This window comes from Tigriopus californicus, chromosome 5, assembly GCF_007210705.1.
Source record: "Tigriopus californicus strain San Diego chromosome 5, Tcal_SD_v2.1, whole genome shotgun sequence".
In the NCBI taxonomy this organism is placed as follows: Eukaryota; Metazoa; Arthropoda; class Copepoda; order Harpacticoida; family Harpacticidae; genus Tigriopus; species Tigriopus californicus.
Genome location: NC_081444.1, coordinates 14,893 through 30,102, shown reverse-complemented (window position 1 = coordinate 30,102; position 15,210 = coordinate 14,893). Strand labels below are relative to the sequence as shown.

At 41.2% G+C, this 15,210-nt stretch overlaps 1 protein-coding gene across 2 annotated transcripts in view; it reads left to right on the top strand.

Annotated features, from left to right (window-relative positions):
- The window catches only part of LOC131880505 (uncharacterized), a 64,536-nt gene extending 56,095 nt beyond the window's left edge, over nucleotides 1-8,441 (top strand). For both annotated transcript variants that reach the window (XM_059227163.1, XM_059227162.1), the window contains one exon: nucleotides 8,039-8,441. In XM_059227163.1, coding sequence (XP_059083146.1) covers nucleotides 8,039-8,320 — 282 coding nt within the window. In that variant the 3' untranslated portion in view covers nucleotides 8,321-8,441. The remainder of the gene's footprint in view (nucleotides 1-8,038) is intronic.
- The last annotated feature ends 6,769 nt before the right edge of the window (nucleotides 8,442-15,210 follow it).

Genomic DNA, 15,210 nt, shown 5'->3' with positions numbered 1-15,210 from the left:
CTGAGCACTTCCACAACGTCGAACCATAATTCCTCTCAAATTCAGTGGCCCCGCCAAATCGTTCTCTCATGATAACTTTGCTTTGAGTTTGGACTTTCAATGAGCTTCACGCCTCCAATCTTCCTTATTGCTTTTAATTCTGATTTCTCAAGTCGTAAGCTGTCGAAAAGAAAATTGGCCATCACTGGAGTAGGCAGAAACGCACTCTCAGGTTCACTTATGAAATCGAGCACTAGACATGGAAATGATCTCTTGCCCACGCTAACATATGATTGTACTGGACTAAGTGTACGATCGGTCACGCTGGCCTCTCGGTGCAGGGTACTTGTTTCCAATTGTGACATTTTCTTCAGATTGACTTACGCCCAGAGGGCGGGGCGCGGTTTTGTCACCAAAAACGGATTCTGTGGCACTTCCTACGACCGACGAGTACTTCAGCAAGCACAAAGGTATCCATATAACTCGAGAGATCGGCAAAGAAAAGTAAGAACGACAAGAGCAATTGTTCATACGTCCTTGTTTGCTGATGTTTTTCTTAGATTCTCGGAGGAAGTCGCCACTGGATATGCTCATCGAATTTTCCATTATTTTGGAGGACTACACCTAAATCCTTCATGGATCAGACCTGCTCAATTTCCTTGCCTTCATCATCTAATAGCGGAGTGCCTAATGACGTCGACCCAAAGATTATTGAGCGGAATTTCATTCCATTCAGTGCCATGTTACTTGCAGCCGCCCAAGAGGAGGTTTGGTCTAGGACCTCTAACAGACAACCATTCCAACCATTCTGACCATTCCTACCAACTGCCAATTTTGTATCATTAGCATAGGAAGAGATACTGACATTACTACTACCAAGCTTCTGAAGTGGAGCAATGAAGATGATGAAAAGGAGAGGACCCAAAATGGAGCCCTGAGGGACGCCCGACTTAACATCATGTATGTCACTAAGGGATTCCTCAACCTTAACTAATTGTTTCCTACCATAAATGAAACTTCTTAGCCAATTGAGAACCTTGCCTTGGATCCCAATCTCATGGAGCCTGTTAACTAAAAGGCCTTGACAAGGTCGAGATAAACTACGTCAACTGAGACACGGCTCTCCAGCCCCTCAATAACCCGCTCTACACTATGTTCAATCAGTTGGGTAACCGTGCTAAAATGTGCTCGGAACCCATGCTGGCTAGGAAGAAGGACTTCATGGATATCAAGAAATTTAACAAGTTTGAACTTCATGGTCTTCTCAAACACCTTCGCAATATTCGAAGTGAAAGAAATCGGCCTATAGTTACTGGGGAGCGACTTATCTCCCTCTTTGAAAATTGGAACACTATGAGCTACCTTCAGAGAAGAGGCGACCAAGATGTAACGCATCAAGTACGAGAAAACAGGAGCAAGAACCTGTGAGCATCTCATCAGAAACTGAGTCTCTACACAGACTGTTTCATTTTTCTCTTAGAGTTTGCATAAGAGAAAAACGCCTTTGGATTCGACCTCACCTCTTGAACAACTCTACTTTCCTTGTTCAACTGATCTATCTCAATGGAGGCCTAAATTGTACCTTGGATCAAATCCAACTCTTTTTTAGGATAGCCTCAACTACTGGATTCAAATTGCTCTGGAGCCTTTTTGCTAGTTTGCAACTCTTTTTGAACAAATTCTTCCTATACTTCGGAATTTTAGACTCTGCCCCGCCTTGCGCAACATATTCAGAGATTGCTAGAGTGGAACAGACGTCCTCAAAAGCTAGAATCATTTTGTCTAAGGCTACATCTATGGACGATTCCTTTTTCAGCGTTGAAATAAGATCAAGCTCCCCTAACCTTTCTATAATCAACGGCCAATGTTCATCTTTAAACTTACTTTAACTTTTGCTTTAAACGTAGCCAGACCGACCTTTTAGGCCGGTCAAATTAGTTAAGTCGCAAAGACCGAATAAAGATAAAGTTGTATACGGTAGATGGGTGGTATGGAAGGAGGTCTTTATGGTAAGACATCCAGTGGCAGAATGAGAATGACGTGGACAAAGAAGAATGGAGAACAAAGACATATGAGCGGAAATGTGTAAGGATACATGTGAAGATAACGAATGTGTCATGATCTCGTTGGGAGCGTATTGAGATGACTGTTTTATTATTTGACTAGAACGGGTTTATATACATGTTGACTAGAATGATGAGTGCGAGCATGAGCAATCACACCATCTCCCTTTTCGGGAAGATAATAAAAACATAAGCCATCCGGGGTCCACACGGCCAACCATCGGGGTCACACGGCCAACCATCGGGGTCACACGGCCAACCATCGGGGTCACACGGCCACCATCGGGGTCACACGCCAACCATCGGGTCACGGCCAACCAATCCGGGTCACACGGCCAACCAATCCGGGTCACACGCCAACATCCGGTCACACGGCCAACCAATCCGGGTCACACGGCCAACCAATCCGGGTCACACGCCACCATCCGGGTCACCTGCCCAACCAATCCGGGTCAACGCCACCAATCCGGGTCACACGGCCAACCAATCCGGGTCTCAGGGCCAACCATCCGGGTCTCAGGGCCACATCCGGGTCTCAGGCCAACCATCCGGGTCTCAGGGCCAACCATCCGGGTCTCAGGGCAAACCATCGGGTCTCAGGCCAACCATCCGGGTCTCAGGGCCAACCATCCGGGTCTCAGGGCCAACCATCCGGTCTCAGGGCCAACCATCCGGGTCTCAGGGCCAACCATCCGGGTCTCAGGCCCAACCACCGGGTCTTCAGGGCCAACCATCCGGTCTCAGGCCAACCATCCGGGTCTCAGGGCCATCCGGGATCACGGGCCACCGGGCATCACGGCCATCCGGCATTCACGGGCCATCCGGGCATCACGGGCCATCCGGGCATCTCAGAGCCATCCGCACACTGGTGGGGAATCCACGCCCTGGTTGGCATTCCTCACTGGCAGGCACACCAGTGGGCGATCCACACACCAGGGCTCTGGGCATCTGGCCCTCACAAGGGGCAACTGGCCTCCACACAGGCAAAAACGGAATCGCCTCGTCATCCACACTCCGGCGGGAAATCCACGCCCTATTGGGCTCCGGGCATCTGGCCATCCAGCGACGGGAGGCTCTGGCCTCCACACGGAGTTCAAGGATGGGGCGGGCTCTTGCCAGCTACAAGGCCCTCTCCTCCACACAACTCTCTCTGAGAGAGTTACGCTCGATCCTCGAAAGAGGAGAGCAACACGGGTGGACAGAGGCCAGCAGCCGGCCAAACCGACTGCGCCATGTCATGATCTCGTTGGGAGCGTATTGAGATGACTGTTTTATTATTTGACTAGAACGGGTTTATATACATGTTCTAGAATAGATGAGTGCGAGCATGAGCAATCACACCAGAATGAATAAACGTGGACTGTGTCAGGTTCTTCTTTCTTAGATAGGGGAAACGGAAGTTTTATTCAGCTGAGCTTTAGCTTCCCCCTTTTTTATTCCTCTTTATTTTTGCAAGTAAATCAGCTTACATAATATATCACTCAACCTTGGATCATAGATGTTCTGTACACATTCAACGATTTGGACAAAAGAGAAGAATGATCGCACGAAACAGGTTGGACAAGCGGGGGAGAAAAACCATTATCTTCAGCTTGCATTGCTTTGACGAACAAGAGGGGAGACATGGACGATAAATCACTCGTCAGACTAGAAACTCCACCCCGTCCTCAACTCACTGACAAGAAACAGTGCTGCATCCGACACTGCAACAAAGATGCATCAAGCAATGAAAAGAAAAGCGATGATGAAAATCCAATCAGTGCAATGAATGCAAGAAAAAGGGTCATCAAGGAAGCGCAAGGGGCGAACCCCGGACCGATGATCGAGGAGTCAGGATATACCTCTCGAAGCGAGAAGAGAGCATTGGACAGCATCCCAAGTTGCTAATTGCAAGATAGTTGCTTGAGGGATTTGATTTTCATCCACGAAGAGTTGGGCATCATTGAGCAGTTTGAGGAGTCCAGAGGTTTGCTGTGGATCGCCGGAGCAGAGTCAACGATCACCCTTGTGGCACGCCTTGTTCGAGGGAACTTTCATCCCAGACAAACGGACGTATTCCACGATTCCCCATTGACCAAAAAGGCCGCACAACCAGTAAGCGTAACCCCCTTGGTTCACTTGTTTGCCCCTTCCTACCTAAACCTTTTGCCAGAGTTAGACCACTGGTATGTGCATTCTGATTAGCGAATAGGTTAGTAAATAAAGTGAAAATATTTTATATAAATACATTGCGTGTGCTGTCCCATCATTCGTGAGGAATTAGATTATTGGAAGTAGTGATCTATTCATTTGCGTTTGATAGACATAGAGAGTGACCCCGAATTGCATGTAGGTACGGCTGTCTTGAGGTAAGCCCAGTAAGTAGTATACAACTGAAGTCGAGTTGTGCTCTTGGGGAGTAGAAATAACCGTCCGCCAATTCGTCTCTATTGTCAAATATTTATCGTATGCCCTGATTGGGGTTATAACCGGAGGCCTTAAAATAGGTCTAACCATGGAGGTCGCAATTTAACTGGAGGTCTACAAAGTTGTCGCAGTATACCCTGGTAGGCTTTGATCTCATTAGGAAACGGGGCTAATACGATGAGTTAGGCCTTACCTTGGATCGGCTTTCACCCTCCATCCTGTTTAAGAGGTTACTGGTGATCATTTCCAGTCAATATAGTCCAATTTTCACGTAAATTCTTGTTTATAATTCAAGATGATTGAAATTGGAATTCCCGGATTGTGTAGTAGTTGGCCCATTTTTCGCTCTGTAGTTAATAAAACACATCTGATTCACTTTCAAGGAGTGCTTGGATGTTTCTGGCAACCACTCACATCAAAAATATTTTAGAACTTTACACGAATTATTGTCACTTGTAATTTTTATTCGAACAAGTCAAACTTCATGGTTCGTCCATCTTGTATCACCCGTTTACCTCAACTTCACTTGGACAGCTGGAAAACTTGAACTATAGGAAAAAATCCTGGTAGACAGGAATTCCTCCAGCTACAGCTTAAAACTACCCATATTCCTCCCTATAATTTCCAGTACCTATGGCGAGGGAATTTGCTTGGCTTGGAGAGCGTGACCATTATTTTTTTCAATTTCTGGTCGGGAGGTTGAGTTCAATGGTTTCTAAAATTTCCGTTATACTATTGGGGTACATTTGGCGGCGTCAAATATGTCCAGTGTAACGTCGTCCATGGTTTAACAAATTGAAGCCCATGTACTAGGTGCTCTCCATCTCAGAGAGCTATCAAGGTTTTCACCTAGTGCTTGGGTCAAAATTATCTATGTAAATCCCGTCCAGTGTGGGAATCAATGTCTGGACGGAACAATAGATGAGTTGTTTCGACAACATGTACCCAACTTGTATCACACAACCATTCCAACCCCCCTAGATTTGGAACACGAATGAAAACAAAACAATGAAGTGTAACAAATCTAAAACGGGTGTTGCGACATTGAGGTCCTTTGAGATCGAGTGCTTGGAGGAATAGGCGTGTTCTGTGTGTAATATGACTCAAAACCTCCCATGACTTAAAACCATTGTCAATTGGAATGTACCGTCGTTCAAAACATTTGAGAACGGTCGCCATGGATGCATGTACGCAACCTATTTCGCACAATCATTCCAGTCGAGGATCCCATGGTAACCTACATGATGTCAAGTTGGGTGTGCCTCAGTGCTCCATGTAGGTCCTCTCCTTTTCATTATCTTAATTGCTCCGCTATAGTATCTGGCATGACGAGACGCATAATTTTGAGTTTCTAAGAACTATCAAATGTTGTTTACCTGGCCATACCTATGCTTGTATTTTACTCATTCGCAAACAAGTCAAAGCCAAAAGCATGGCTGACTAAAAAGAAGTGCTTGTGACAATTTTCTTTATCATCTAACGCAAGATTGGGCGTGACCAAATTATGCCGACGTCATCAAAGATTGTTCAACACATCGCCGAAATTGAAGAAGGTACCAACTCATATTCTCGACAATAATGCCACATATTTGTCTTAGGAAAGCCGTATTTGACCACAATATGTGTCGAAACTAGGGTCCTCTAAATGCACCATTAGGCACTTATCCCTATACTGCAAAGGTCTGCAGGATTTTCTTGAGACGGTATCCAGTGCCAATTCAACGAAGAGCTACCGTCCAGAGTGAGTTTGATCTTATTGCCACCCGTTAGTTAGTGGCCAATGTATCCGTTTTTAATTCGCCAAAAGTTAACTTGAGAAGTAATGAAGTTGTGGGCCCAATAAGATTTTGTTGACATTGTTGAGTCAGCAAGCTGGTTGTTTTCAACTTTGATAGAATAGAATAAGACATGTCAAGTAAATGAAATTCAAGGAAAAATGTGGTCCGGCACCTGATTTTGGGCATTTTGGGGAGGGAGAACTAAGACAGACATCACGGTCAACTGGTTTTAAGTGAGCTGTGTTACAAAACCCAACAAAATGACGGCATTCACCACTTCAGCAAAATTTAAATCCAAGAGCGCTTAATATGTGGAGTCCACCTGTTAGATGTTTCCAATGGCAAAAGATCTTTTTGGTACAGAACGGATGACTGCCAATGATTTTTCCACAATAGACCAGCTTTCCTATTATTCCAAGATATTATGTCGAAAGATGTCACATAGACAATCTGTGTAAGGGTTCTTCTCATCCAATGTGAATTTTGAGTCAGTTACCTCTAACTTGAAGCAACGTCTATCACTTGACCAAAATGCTTTCAGTTCATCGCAAATTGGGACTGTTGTTTCGTAGCTGCAGAATATGATGGTTTGTGTTATGTTAAAATTAGGAGGTATTGCGCCAATATTAGTATTTAACAAGCAAGCCTTTTGGGCGCCTGATTTATCAAATATTCCCAAGATTGGAGAGCCCTTCATGTGATGCAAGTACAAGGGCTCTCTGATCATGACACCAGGCACAAGGTGAGTTTTCATAGGATACTACTCAGTAAACTCGATACCTTTCAAATGGGCGTAATGATGCGTAGAAAATGTTCTACGACGAATTTGGCCGGACATTTGGGGAACAGCTGTAATTTCTGTCCTCCACGATTATTAAGGTCAAAAAAGCAACGATTGTAAACTTCAGATGGGGATCAAATAAATTATCACGGGAGGTTGCAGCCAAGGCTACCAATTTACATCTTCAATTACACATGACTTAAGAGCTGGAATGTCGGAAACCCGTTAGTTAGCCTCAAAAAGTAACCCTGATTATCTTCCGACACACCAGGGTTTCTCTTTACGTTGCACATTGTATTCTCTATAATAACCAAGAATTTCATCACTTACCTTTACCTGGCTGTGTCTGTACTGTCTGCTCTCGCCCTCTTCACCTTTTTCATGTGCACTGAACCAATTCTAGTCATATTCCCTGTGATATCACTTTTTAGTCAACTATTTTACAGCTTTCACCATTTTTGACATTTTGTTTTTAAACAATTTACAGTCTGTATAATGTTCATACACCGTCTTTCCTTCATATTTTTACGCCATGGCATGACTAAGAGCCGCAATAAAGACGTTATAGTATAGAATGATACTTGGTGCCATCTATGGATTGCTATGAGAGACACAAAAGTTGAAATGTGGCAGGTTTTGGAACTTGGCAACTCGCCTCATTGCTCAGTTGTACTCGGTCCCAAGATTCCAGACTTCCCTGTCGACCTTGAACCATCTTGTTATATAGTTAACTTCAAAAAAGTTCCAGCTCTCTCCACCACGACTACATTTACAACATTCACAAGAACATACCAACTTCTTATAGGTTACTCTACCTCTAAAAGACGATATACCTTTAACAACTTGCCAAAAAATTGATCTTGATGGATTTGTACAAATGTTGGGTGAATTATATGTTACTCTTTTTAAGCATAACGATTTCCTTATGATTGTAATATCTACCTACTTCACATCCGTTCATTACCAATTTACCGCTGTACTCTTTTTGACCATAATAATTTCCTCTATGATCTTTGCTTTCCAATCATCAGGTAGACATTGAAGGCCACGAGGTGAAGAACTTTCAGAACTGGATGGACACCAACGCTTTATTGAATGTCCAACAAATTGGCCTTGAGATGCATACGCGCAAAGGCCCTGAAAATTTCATCGCCATGGTGAACATACTGGATAGGATGGGCTTCAAACTTATCTCTTACGACGTAAACTCTTGCGCCGGACTGTTCGATGGTATTTCAACTTTGTTCGAAGTCGTGTTCCGACGTGTCAATGATCAAGAAAATATTTGCAAATACTATTTGGATGCCTCGTAATAATGCATTCCATTCCCGAGTATACCCTGGTTGACTGAATTTGTTTTTGACTTTGAAAGTTTGGAACAATGGATTAAATGGAAATGAAAACAACAATAAAAAAGAAATATGAAAAAAGTCATTAGAGCAGGGCTCCCACTCTGTGAAATACGGATTATTTCTTGCTTTTTTCTGTTCTTGCTTTTTAACCCAAGCTTGTGGTGGCAATGGTGAATCGATGTTTAGGCAATAATGAACAACATTGCATGCAGGCGACCACTTAGTATAGCATAGTATACTTGACCTTCAGAAACCAAACTTGTTCATAAAGAAGGTATTGAATTTTCGTGGCGAAATGGGCAAAAAAGTTATTGGTTGGAAAATAACTTTGAAGTATAAAAATCTTAAGATGCTTTGACTCTATCAACATTATAGCTCTGTCACACTGTCGGTGGTAGAGTATTCCAGGAATAGACGGATCTCATTGTAAAATATTATTTTTTCGTAGATCAAGTTTAGCTTTGGGAACGAGCAGGTATCTTGTTATCTGCCTTCGAGTTTGTGTTGGTTGATCCATGAAGATGAATAGTGGATTTTGGTGTCGTCTGCAAATGTCGCGATAATAGTTCACAGAGTGAGTGTGGGGTAAATCGGATAAAAAAATAAAAAGAGCATTGGTCCTAGCACGCTTCCTTGCACTACACCACTTGTTACATCAGATTCCACTCCATTTAAGACTACCCTTTGTGTTTGTCAGAGAAGCAAGCTTTTGATCCATTTCAATACTTTCCTCTAGAATCCACAGCCATGGAGCTTCATAAAAGGATATGATGAGATACATGTGTATATAGAGAAGGAGGAGTAATGTTGTTTTCTTGGATGTAATTACAAACATGGTTCTTCAATAGGTCCTTCCATCATTAGCGAAATGGGTCTGAAGTTCTTTGGAAGTGTCCTTGCACCACCTTTGTGAATTGGGGTGATATTAGCGTGTTTTAATCCTTTAAGAACCTTTCCCGAATCAATATTAGCCTGGAACAAAAACAGCAATGGCACCAGGTGTGACGAGATCATGGTTTTAAGAAATGCCATCTGGTCCTGGAGCAGAATTCCAGTCGATTCAATCTGAGGCAAAGGTTATAGCCTCTGTTGTAATGTGAATCTCTTCAAGTACTATTTCTCCAGGACCATCTGTAGGGGGAACAACGGAAGTAAAGGCAGAGCATTGGAACACTGATGCTAAGTATTTCTTAAGCTCTTGGTTAGTTACCAGAAATCTCCCATCAGAGGATGTTAAGGGTCTCATCATTTTTGGACGTGGTTTTGGAGATGATGTAGTGAGGAAAAACAATTGGATTCAATTTGCTTCCTTGGCAAGATTCGTTTTGTAATCAATTTTAGCTCGTCTAAAAGGGACGTCGATAGGAGTTAAACAAATCAAACGGACTTTCAGAGTCCGATTTTGGTACTTTAGTTGCGTGATTATCAACTTGGAGCATTGCGTTACAGAATCATCACTGCCATCCTCAACACCATGATTCATCAAAAGAACATCACGGACTTTTTTTACCCTTGCCTTACATGCGTCTCGTTTTTTGATTAGATAGGAATGGATTGAGTAGGGCTCTGAATCTAGAAGAGAACAAAAGTGAGATCAGCGAACTATAGGAATTTGATTTTAACTCCTTCACAAAACAATAAGTTTAACTGGGCCCCAGATCCAAATCAAACGCATTTACATAATACTCTCTGATTCTACTTGTCATATACGGCTTTAGCTACCCTTCAGGCACCCTTTAACGTACTTTTAATGTTGCAAATGCCAGATGTATGAGCCACTTTCTATATTTCTATTTAAAAAATACCTAGTTTGAATCTGGTGTGGCTGTGATTGCAGATAAGAATGCCTGAAAAGTAACTTAAGCCTTAGAACTAACTCTTAAAGCACAAACATTTACAAAATTGGTGTTGGTTTGGATCTGGGATCCATGTAAACTCAATGTTTTGGAACAGAATTGAAGGTTCAAAATTAACTGCAATGGTGCTCTGACCTCACTGTTGCACTCTTTTAATACAGGGCACTAGGATTGAGTGCAAAGAGAATGAAACTATGTAAGACCAATATTTAAATGAGTGAAACAGGCCAAGCTGAAATTTCCATGAGATGTTGTAAAATGTGACAAGCACCATTTTCACATTTATGAATTAACTTGAATGAAGTTTTACTCACTTCACAAACTTAGAATAGTTGATAGCTTATCAAAAATCATTGACCAATGCTACATGAACAAACATATCTAAAGACCTTTGTCTTAGGATTCAGGTGAACAAAACCCTCTTCATAAGTCCACAGGGCTTAATTGTATGGCTCTTGTGCATGTACACATGTATGAAAACTGAACATGCCATATTCAGCTTTAAACAAAATAATTGTCCATAATCAAGGAACAAGTTATTGACCCCTCGGTTCCTTTTAGCCTGTGGCTGGTTTGGCTTGGTCTTGTTATATTGAAAGTAATAAAGGTGGGGCTTCATGAAAACTGTTGAGGCGTGCATCAAAACCATCCATCCAACGAAAAGCCACGTTTTTGCAATCACGTGACTAAAGTACCAAAATCGGACTCTGAAAGTCCGTTTGAGTTAAACAAACCCTAGCGGCCAAACAAGGAAAATAAACGTTAGTAGGGAAGAGCTATGATTTTTTTTGCTTCATTCAAAACTTTTGGAATCATGTGAAGACAGATTCAAACATAAGTGATTAGTTCTTATGAATGATTTGAGTTTATGCGAGATTGTGAAATAAGAGTGATGAATAGCGGCTATTTTAATGGGTAGCTTAAGTATCTTGTCATTTTGGGGCATTTTTAGACATTCAGGTGGTTTTGACCAAATTTCCGAAAAACTAACAATCTTGGTGTCTAATAGTCCTAAAATTGGAACTTTTTCTGTCCAATTTTTGTACCAAAGAACATTAATAATGCATCTTGGTACATATGTTGCACTTTAATACTTTGACGAGTCTTTGTTACGTTCGTTTTTGCTTACGAAATTCAGCCCTGCCCCCAGTGGTGCGTTTTCTTTTTTATTGCAATCCTGAACTTGACTTGTTAATGAACAAGACCCTTCATATAGTTCAACTTAGCATTGCATTTATCCAAATCTTGGTTACGTGTTTCAGCAAGATAAAGCAATTGAAAGTGCGAAATATGAAAATCACTCTGTTTATAGCTAGTTTTCAAAAAAATTAATACAAGAGTGTTAATACACATAAACACAATAATTCAAAGACCCAGACAGACCTGCAAAATGACTTGGACGTTGTATACAAATGGGTCCACTCTCAAAACATGGAATTAAATGGGGATAAGTTTCGAATCATGACGTACTCGTTCAACCAAAATGGAGTAGACAAGCCAATTTGTAATCACCTGAAACCCATTTAATCAGTAAGGTCCATTAAAGACCTAGGAAAAATAGTTGAACATGACGGTAAATTTGAAGAACACATCGAATCGAAAGTGGCCAAAGCACACGAAACTTGTGGCTTGATGTATCGAACTTTCAAATCCAGAGACGCTTATACTATGAAAACTCTATACAAGTCTATTGTCCAACCGCATTTAGAATATGCTTCCCCAATCTGGGCGCCAATGAACGTAGGGGGCTGAATAAGATTGAAAAAGTACAAAGAAATTTTGAAAATATGTTGCAGGCATATCGCACTTAATGTATTTGGAAAGACTTTAATCCCTTGAATTATTTAGTATTCACCCTAGGTACGAACGCTACCTAATCCTTTATGCTTATAAAGGTCTCCATGCAATTTGTCCTGACCCGGGAATCAAATATAACGTTAGTGACAGAAGAGGCATCACGTGTGAAATCAAATTTAATTTCAACCCATCAGATAAAAAAAAAAATGGTGAAGACCTTAAAATCCTGTTTTGTCCTAAACCGAGCACCAACCCTCTATTATCTGCTACCATGCTCACTTCGACGATTCTATTTACTAGATGATCCACTGTAAAGTTTTAAGCGACATTTAGATCGATTTTTGTCAACTATCCCAGACCAGCCTTTAGTTCAAGGGAGCCCTAGAGCGGCAAATTCGAACGCATTATTGACCAAATCTTTTATCAATTATGACTTACGGGGAACTCATTCCCCTGTATCGGTATATCAAACCCGAAAAGAATGTTGAAAAAAATGTTTGTATTCGTGGCATCCGAAATTAGACCTTTGGGAGGAGGATGCTTTTTAAGAAGTTGCAATACTGGCTTTTGTAATGTTTGCAACACCCAATTTGAGATTTTGCGACACAATTACACCAATGTAAGAGTGCAAAGAAAATAATCCATTTAGGCAGCCCCTTTTCAACACAATTGGCCATTTAAGTTCAGTAAGTTATTGGTTGTTCACAAAATCATTAGATGAAGTGAAGTGGAAACTTTATTATTTGGAAACACTGTTTGGCTCAGTTAAAAAATAATCGCAAAAACTCAGTGGTGTACAGAGTCTCAAATTTCACACTTACTATTGATTAAAAATCAATCGCAATTTATAATATCTGTGAATCAATATTTACATTTTCCTAACTATTGGGGCCTGTTATTTTTCTTCAACATTTTGCCTTTTTGAAAGAAAATATAGTTTCTTTGTCTAAGAAACATCAATTTCAGCGAAAACCGCATGAACATATGACAATAAGTGAAGGAAGTAATCTCTTGTATATAGATTAAAGGAGCCAAAGCCAGAGTGTGTGAGAGAACAAAAGAAAAAGATATCGCGAAAGATCAGAAACTACAAAATTGAGTTCATTCTTTTTTTCGAAGAGAGTTAGCAACTTTTAACTTAGAGTTCAACTTGTTGTTGGCGTTGTAGTGAAGTGGCATAGCACTATTTGATTTCCAACCTCCGAAAAGGCAAGTCTCTGAGATCTCATTTCCAGCTGCAGCTGAATCTGTGGCCGCACCTCTTTTACCAGAATGGAGGCCTAATAGATCTGGATTGAGATTTAAATTGTTCAAAATTTGAATTTGAGTGTTTCTCATGGATGCTTAACTCGCAGTTTTGGACGGAATGGGTATAAATTGAGAATGAATGCGCTTAAATGAAGGGAGAATGGACCCAATGTACGGCTTCTTGTAAAGGCTAGACAAGTATGTTACATACTTGACGTATAATTTCCTGGGACAAAAAACATTTCCTGAAGTCAAAAGTTGAATGGAATGTCTTTAATGTACCTGGTCGTTTTTCTGGTGGAGAATGAAATGACCAATCTGTTTTTTAAAATAGATATGGCATTCGTTGTTACTCGTGAAAGATCCGGAAATCTATCCATGTCTCAATAAGCGAATAATTCGAACATGGTCGCTCGCCAGAAGTTAATTGGAGCCTTAAAGCATGAATCTTGATAAAGTCTGAAGCTAAGGCTATCTTAACAAATTTGCGTAAGATTCCCTGGGACATGGCAGCTTCAGGTTTAGGTGGATGTGCAAGAATCCTTTGTGCTCCTTTTAAAAAAAAGAATAACCGCACGATTCTTACATGGTGACGCGTACAAACCATTATCTTAATGAAAGGCCGTAATTGCGCATGCACACATGACCAAAACAGAGAAACTGGATGATTCTTTCTTAATTTGATTTAAGTAGGCTAAGACTGATTTTGGGCAAGCCGGCAATTTGGAAATTCTTAGGTTTGATGTCCAGCTAGAAAATCTGGTCCAGCATCTTTGGTATTGAGTCCAAGTTAAAGAAGCTTTGCTGCCTCGGATAACTTCTTTGGCTTCTTGGTTCATTGACAAGAGATATGCTTTAATCTCTCCATTTGAAAGTTTGTGCTCTGTAAAAGGTCAGCAATTGTAAGATTTTAAGATTGACTCATTGTTTTTATAAAGAACCATAGCAGGTATTGATAACATAAACTACATCCATCATATATGCAATGAGTTGGAGAGATCATAGGTAGAAGAGGGTCAGAAATAGAGCCATCAAAGATGAAGTACCCCATCTCAAAATTGGGAATCCCCGAAAATACTTGATTTAAATGAGGAGCAGAATAAAGAGGTAGTTTACTTAATTTGGGGCGTGAAAAAATGCGATTAGAATGTCGCCTATTGGAGCAAATTGATAGCCAAAAGTCTGAAGACCCCCAGAGTGGAACAATTAGTAGTCCTGTTGCTCGACAATGAATTGCATAGTAAATGGCAGCCGAAATTAGCGCTGGGGGAGGAACGCATAGTTCAAATCCAAAAAGGGCCCAATTTTGTGCAAGTGCATTTACTCCGGTAGTGTAACCATCTGGACGCTCAGAAAATTAAATGGGGGATCGGTTGTTATACTGAGATGCAAAAAGATCAATGTTGGAATGACTCTGTGATGAAATTCAAGGTATGCTGAGTTGGCCCCCAATCGTTTAAGTCATGTTCTCGACTAAGAAAGTCTGGTATCATCTTTCGGGGATCTAAACGTGGGAGCCATTGTGCTTGCAAGGATATTTGGAACTTGTTACATGATTTGAATATTTCCAATGCCATTCTTTGCAGTAATGGACAAAACAGGGGAAGAGGGAGAATTTTATTCTACCCCAATTCGAATTACAGCCATGGAAAACATCCAGATCACCGCCTTCACAAAATAAGATACGTTGACCAGGTGCTCTCATTTTAAAGACTGTAAAGACATTTTTCATCACTCAAAGGACAGCAATACCAGAGGGGATCAAAGTTGAACGCGAAACTTAGTGATTCCTCAAATCTTTGACAGCCTATGTCTCAGCCCTTTGATCTTTTTCAAATCTTTGAATGGTTTGGACGGCTTGATCTTAGCCATCCAAGCCCAATTATGGCAATAGATTGCTGCTTTGCGCTTTTATATACTCAATTTTGAAAAAAAATAAACAGGGAAACG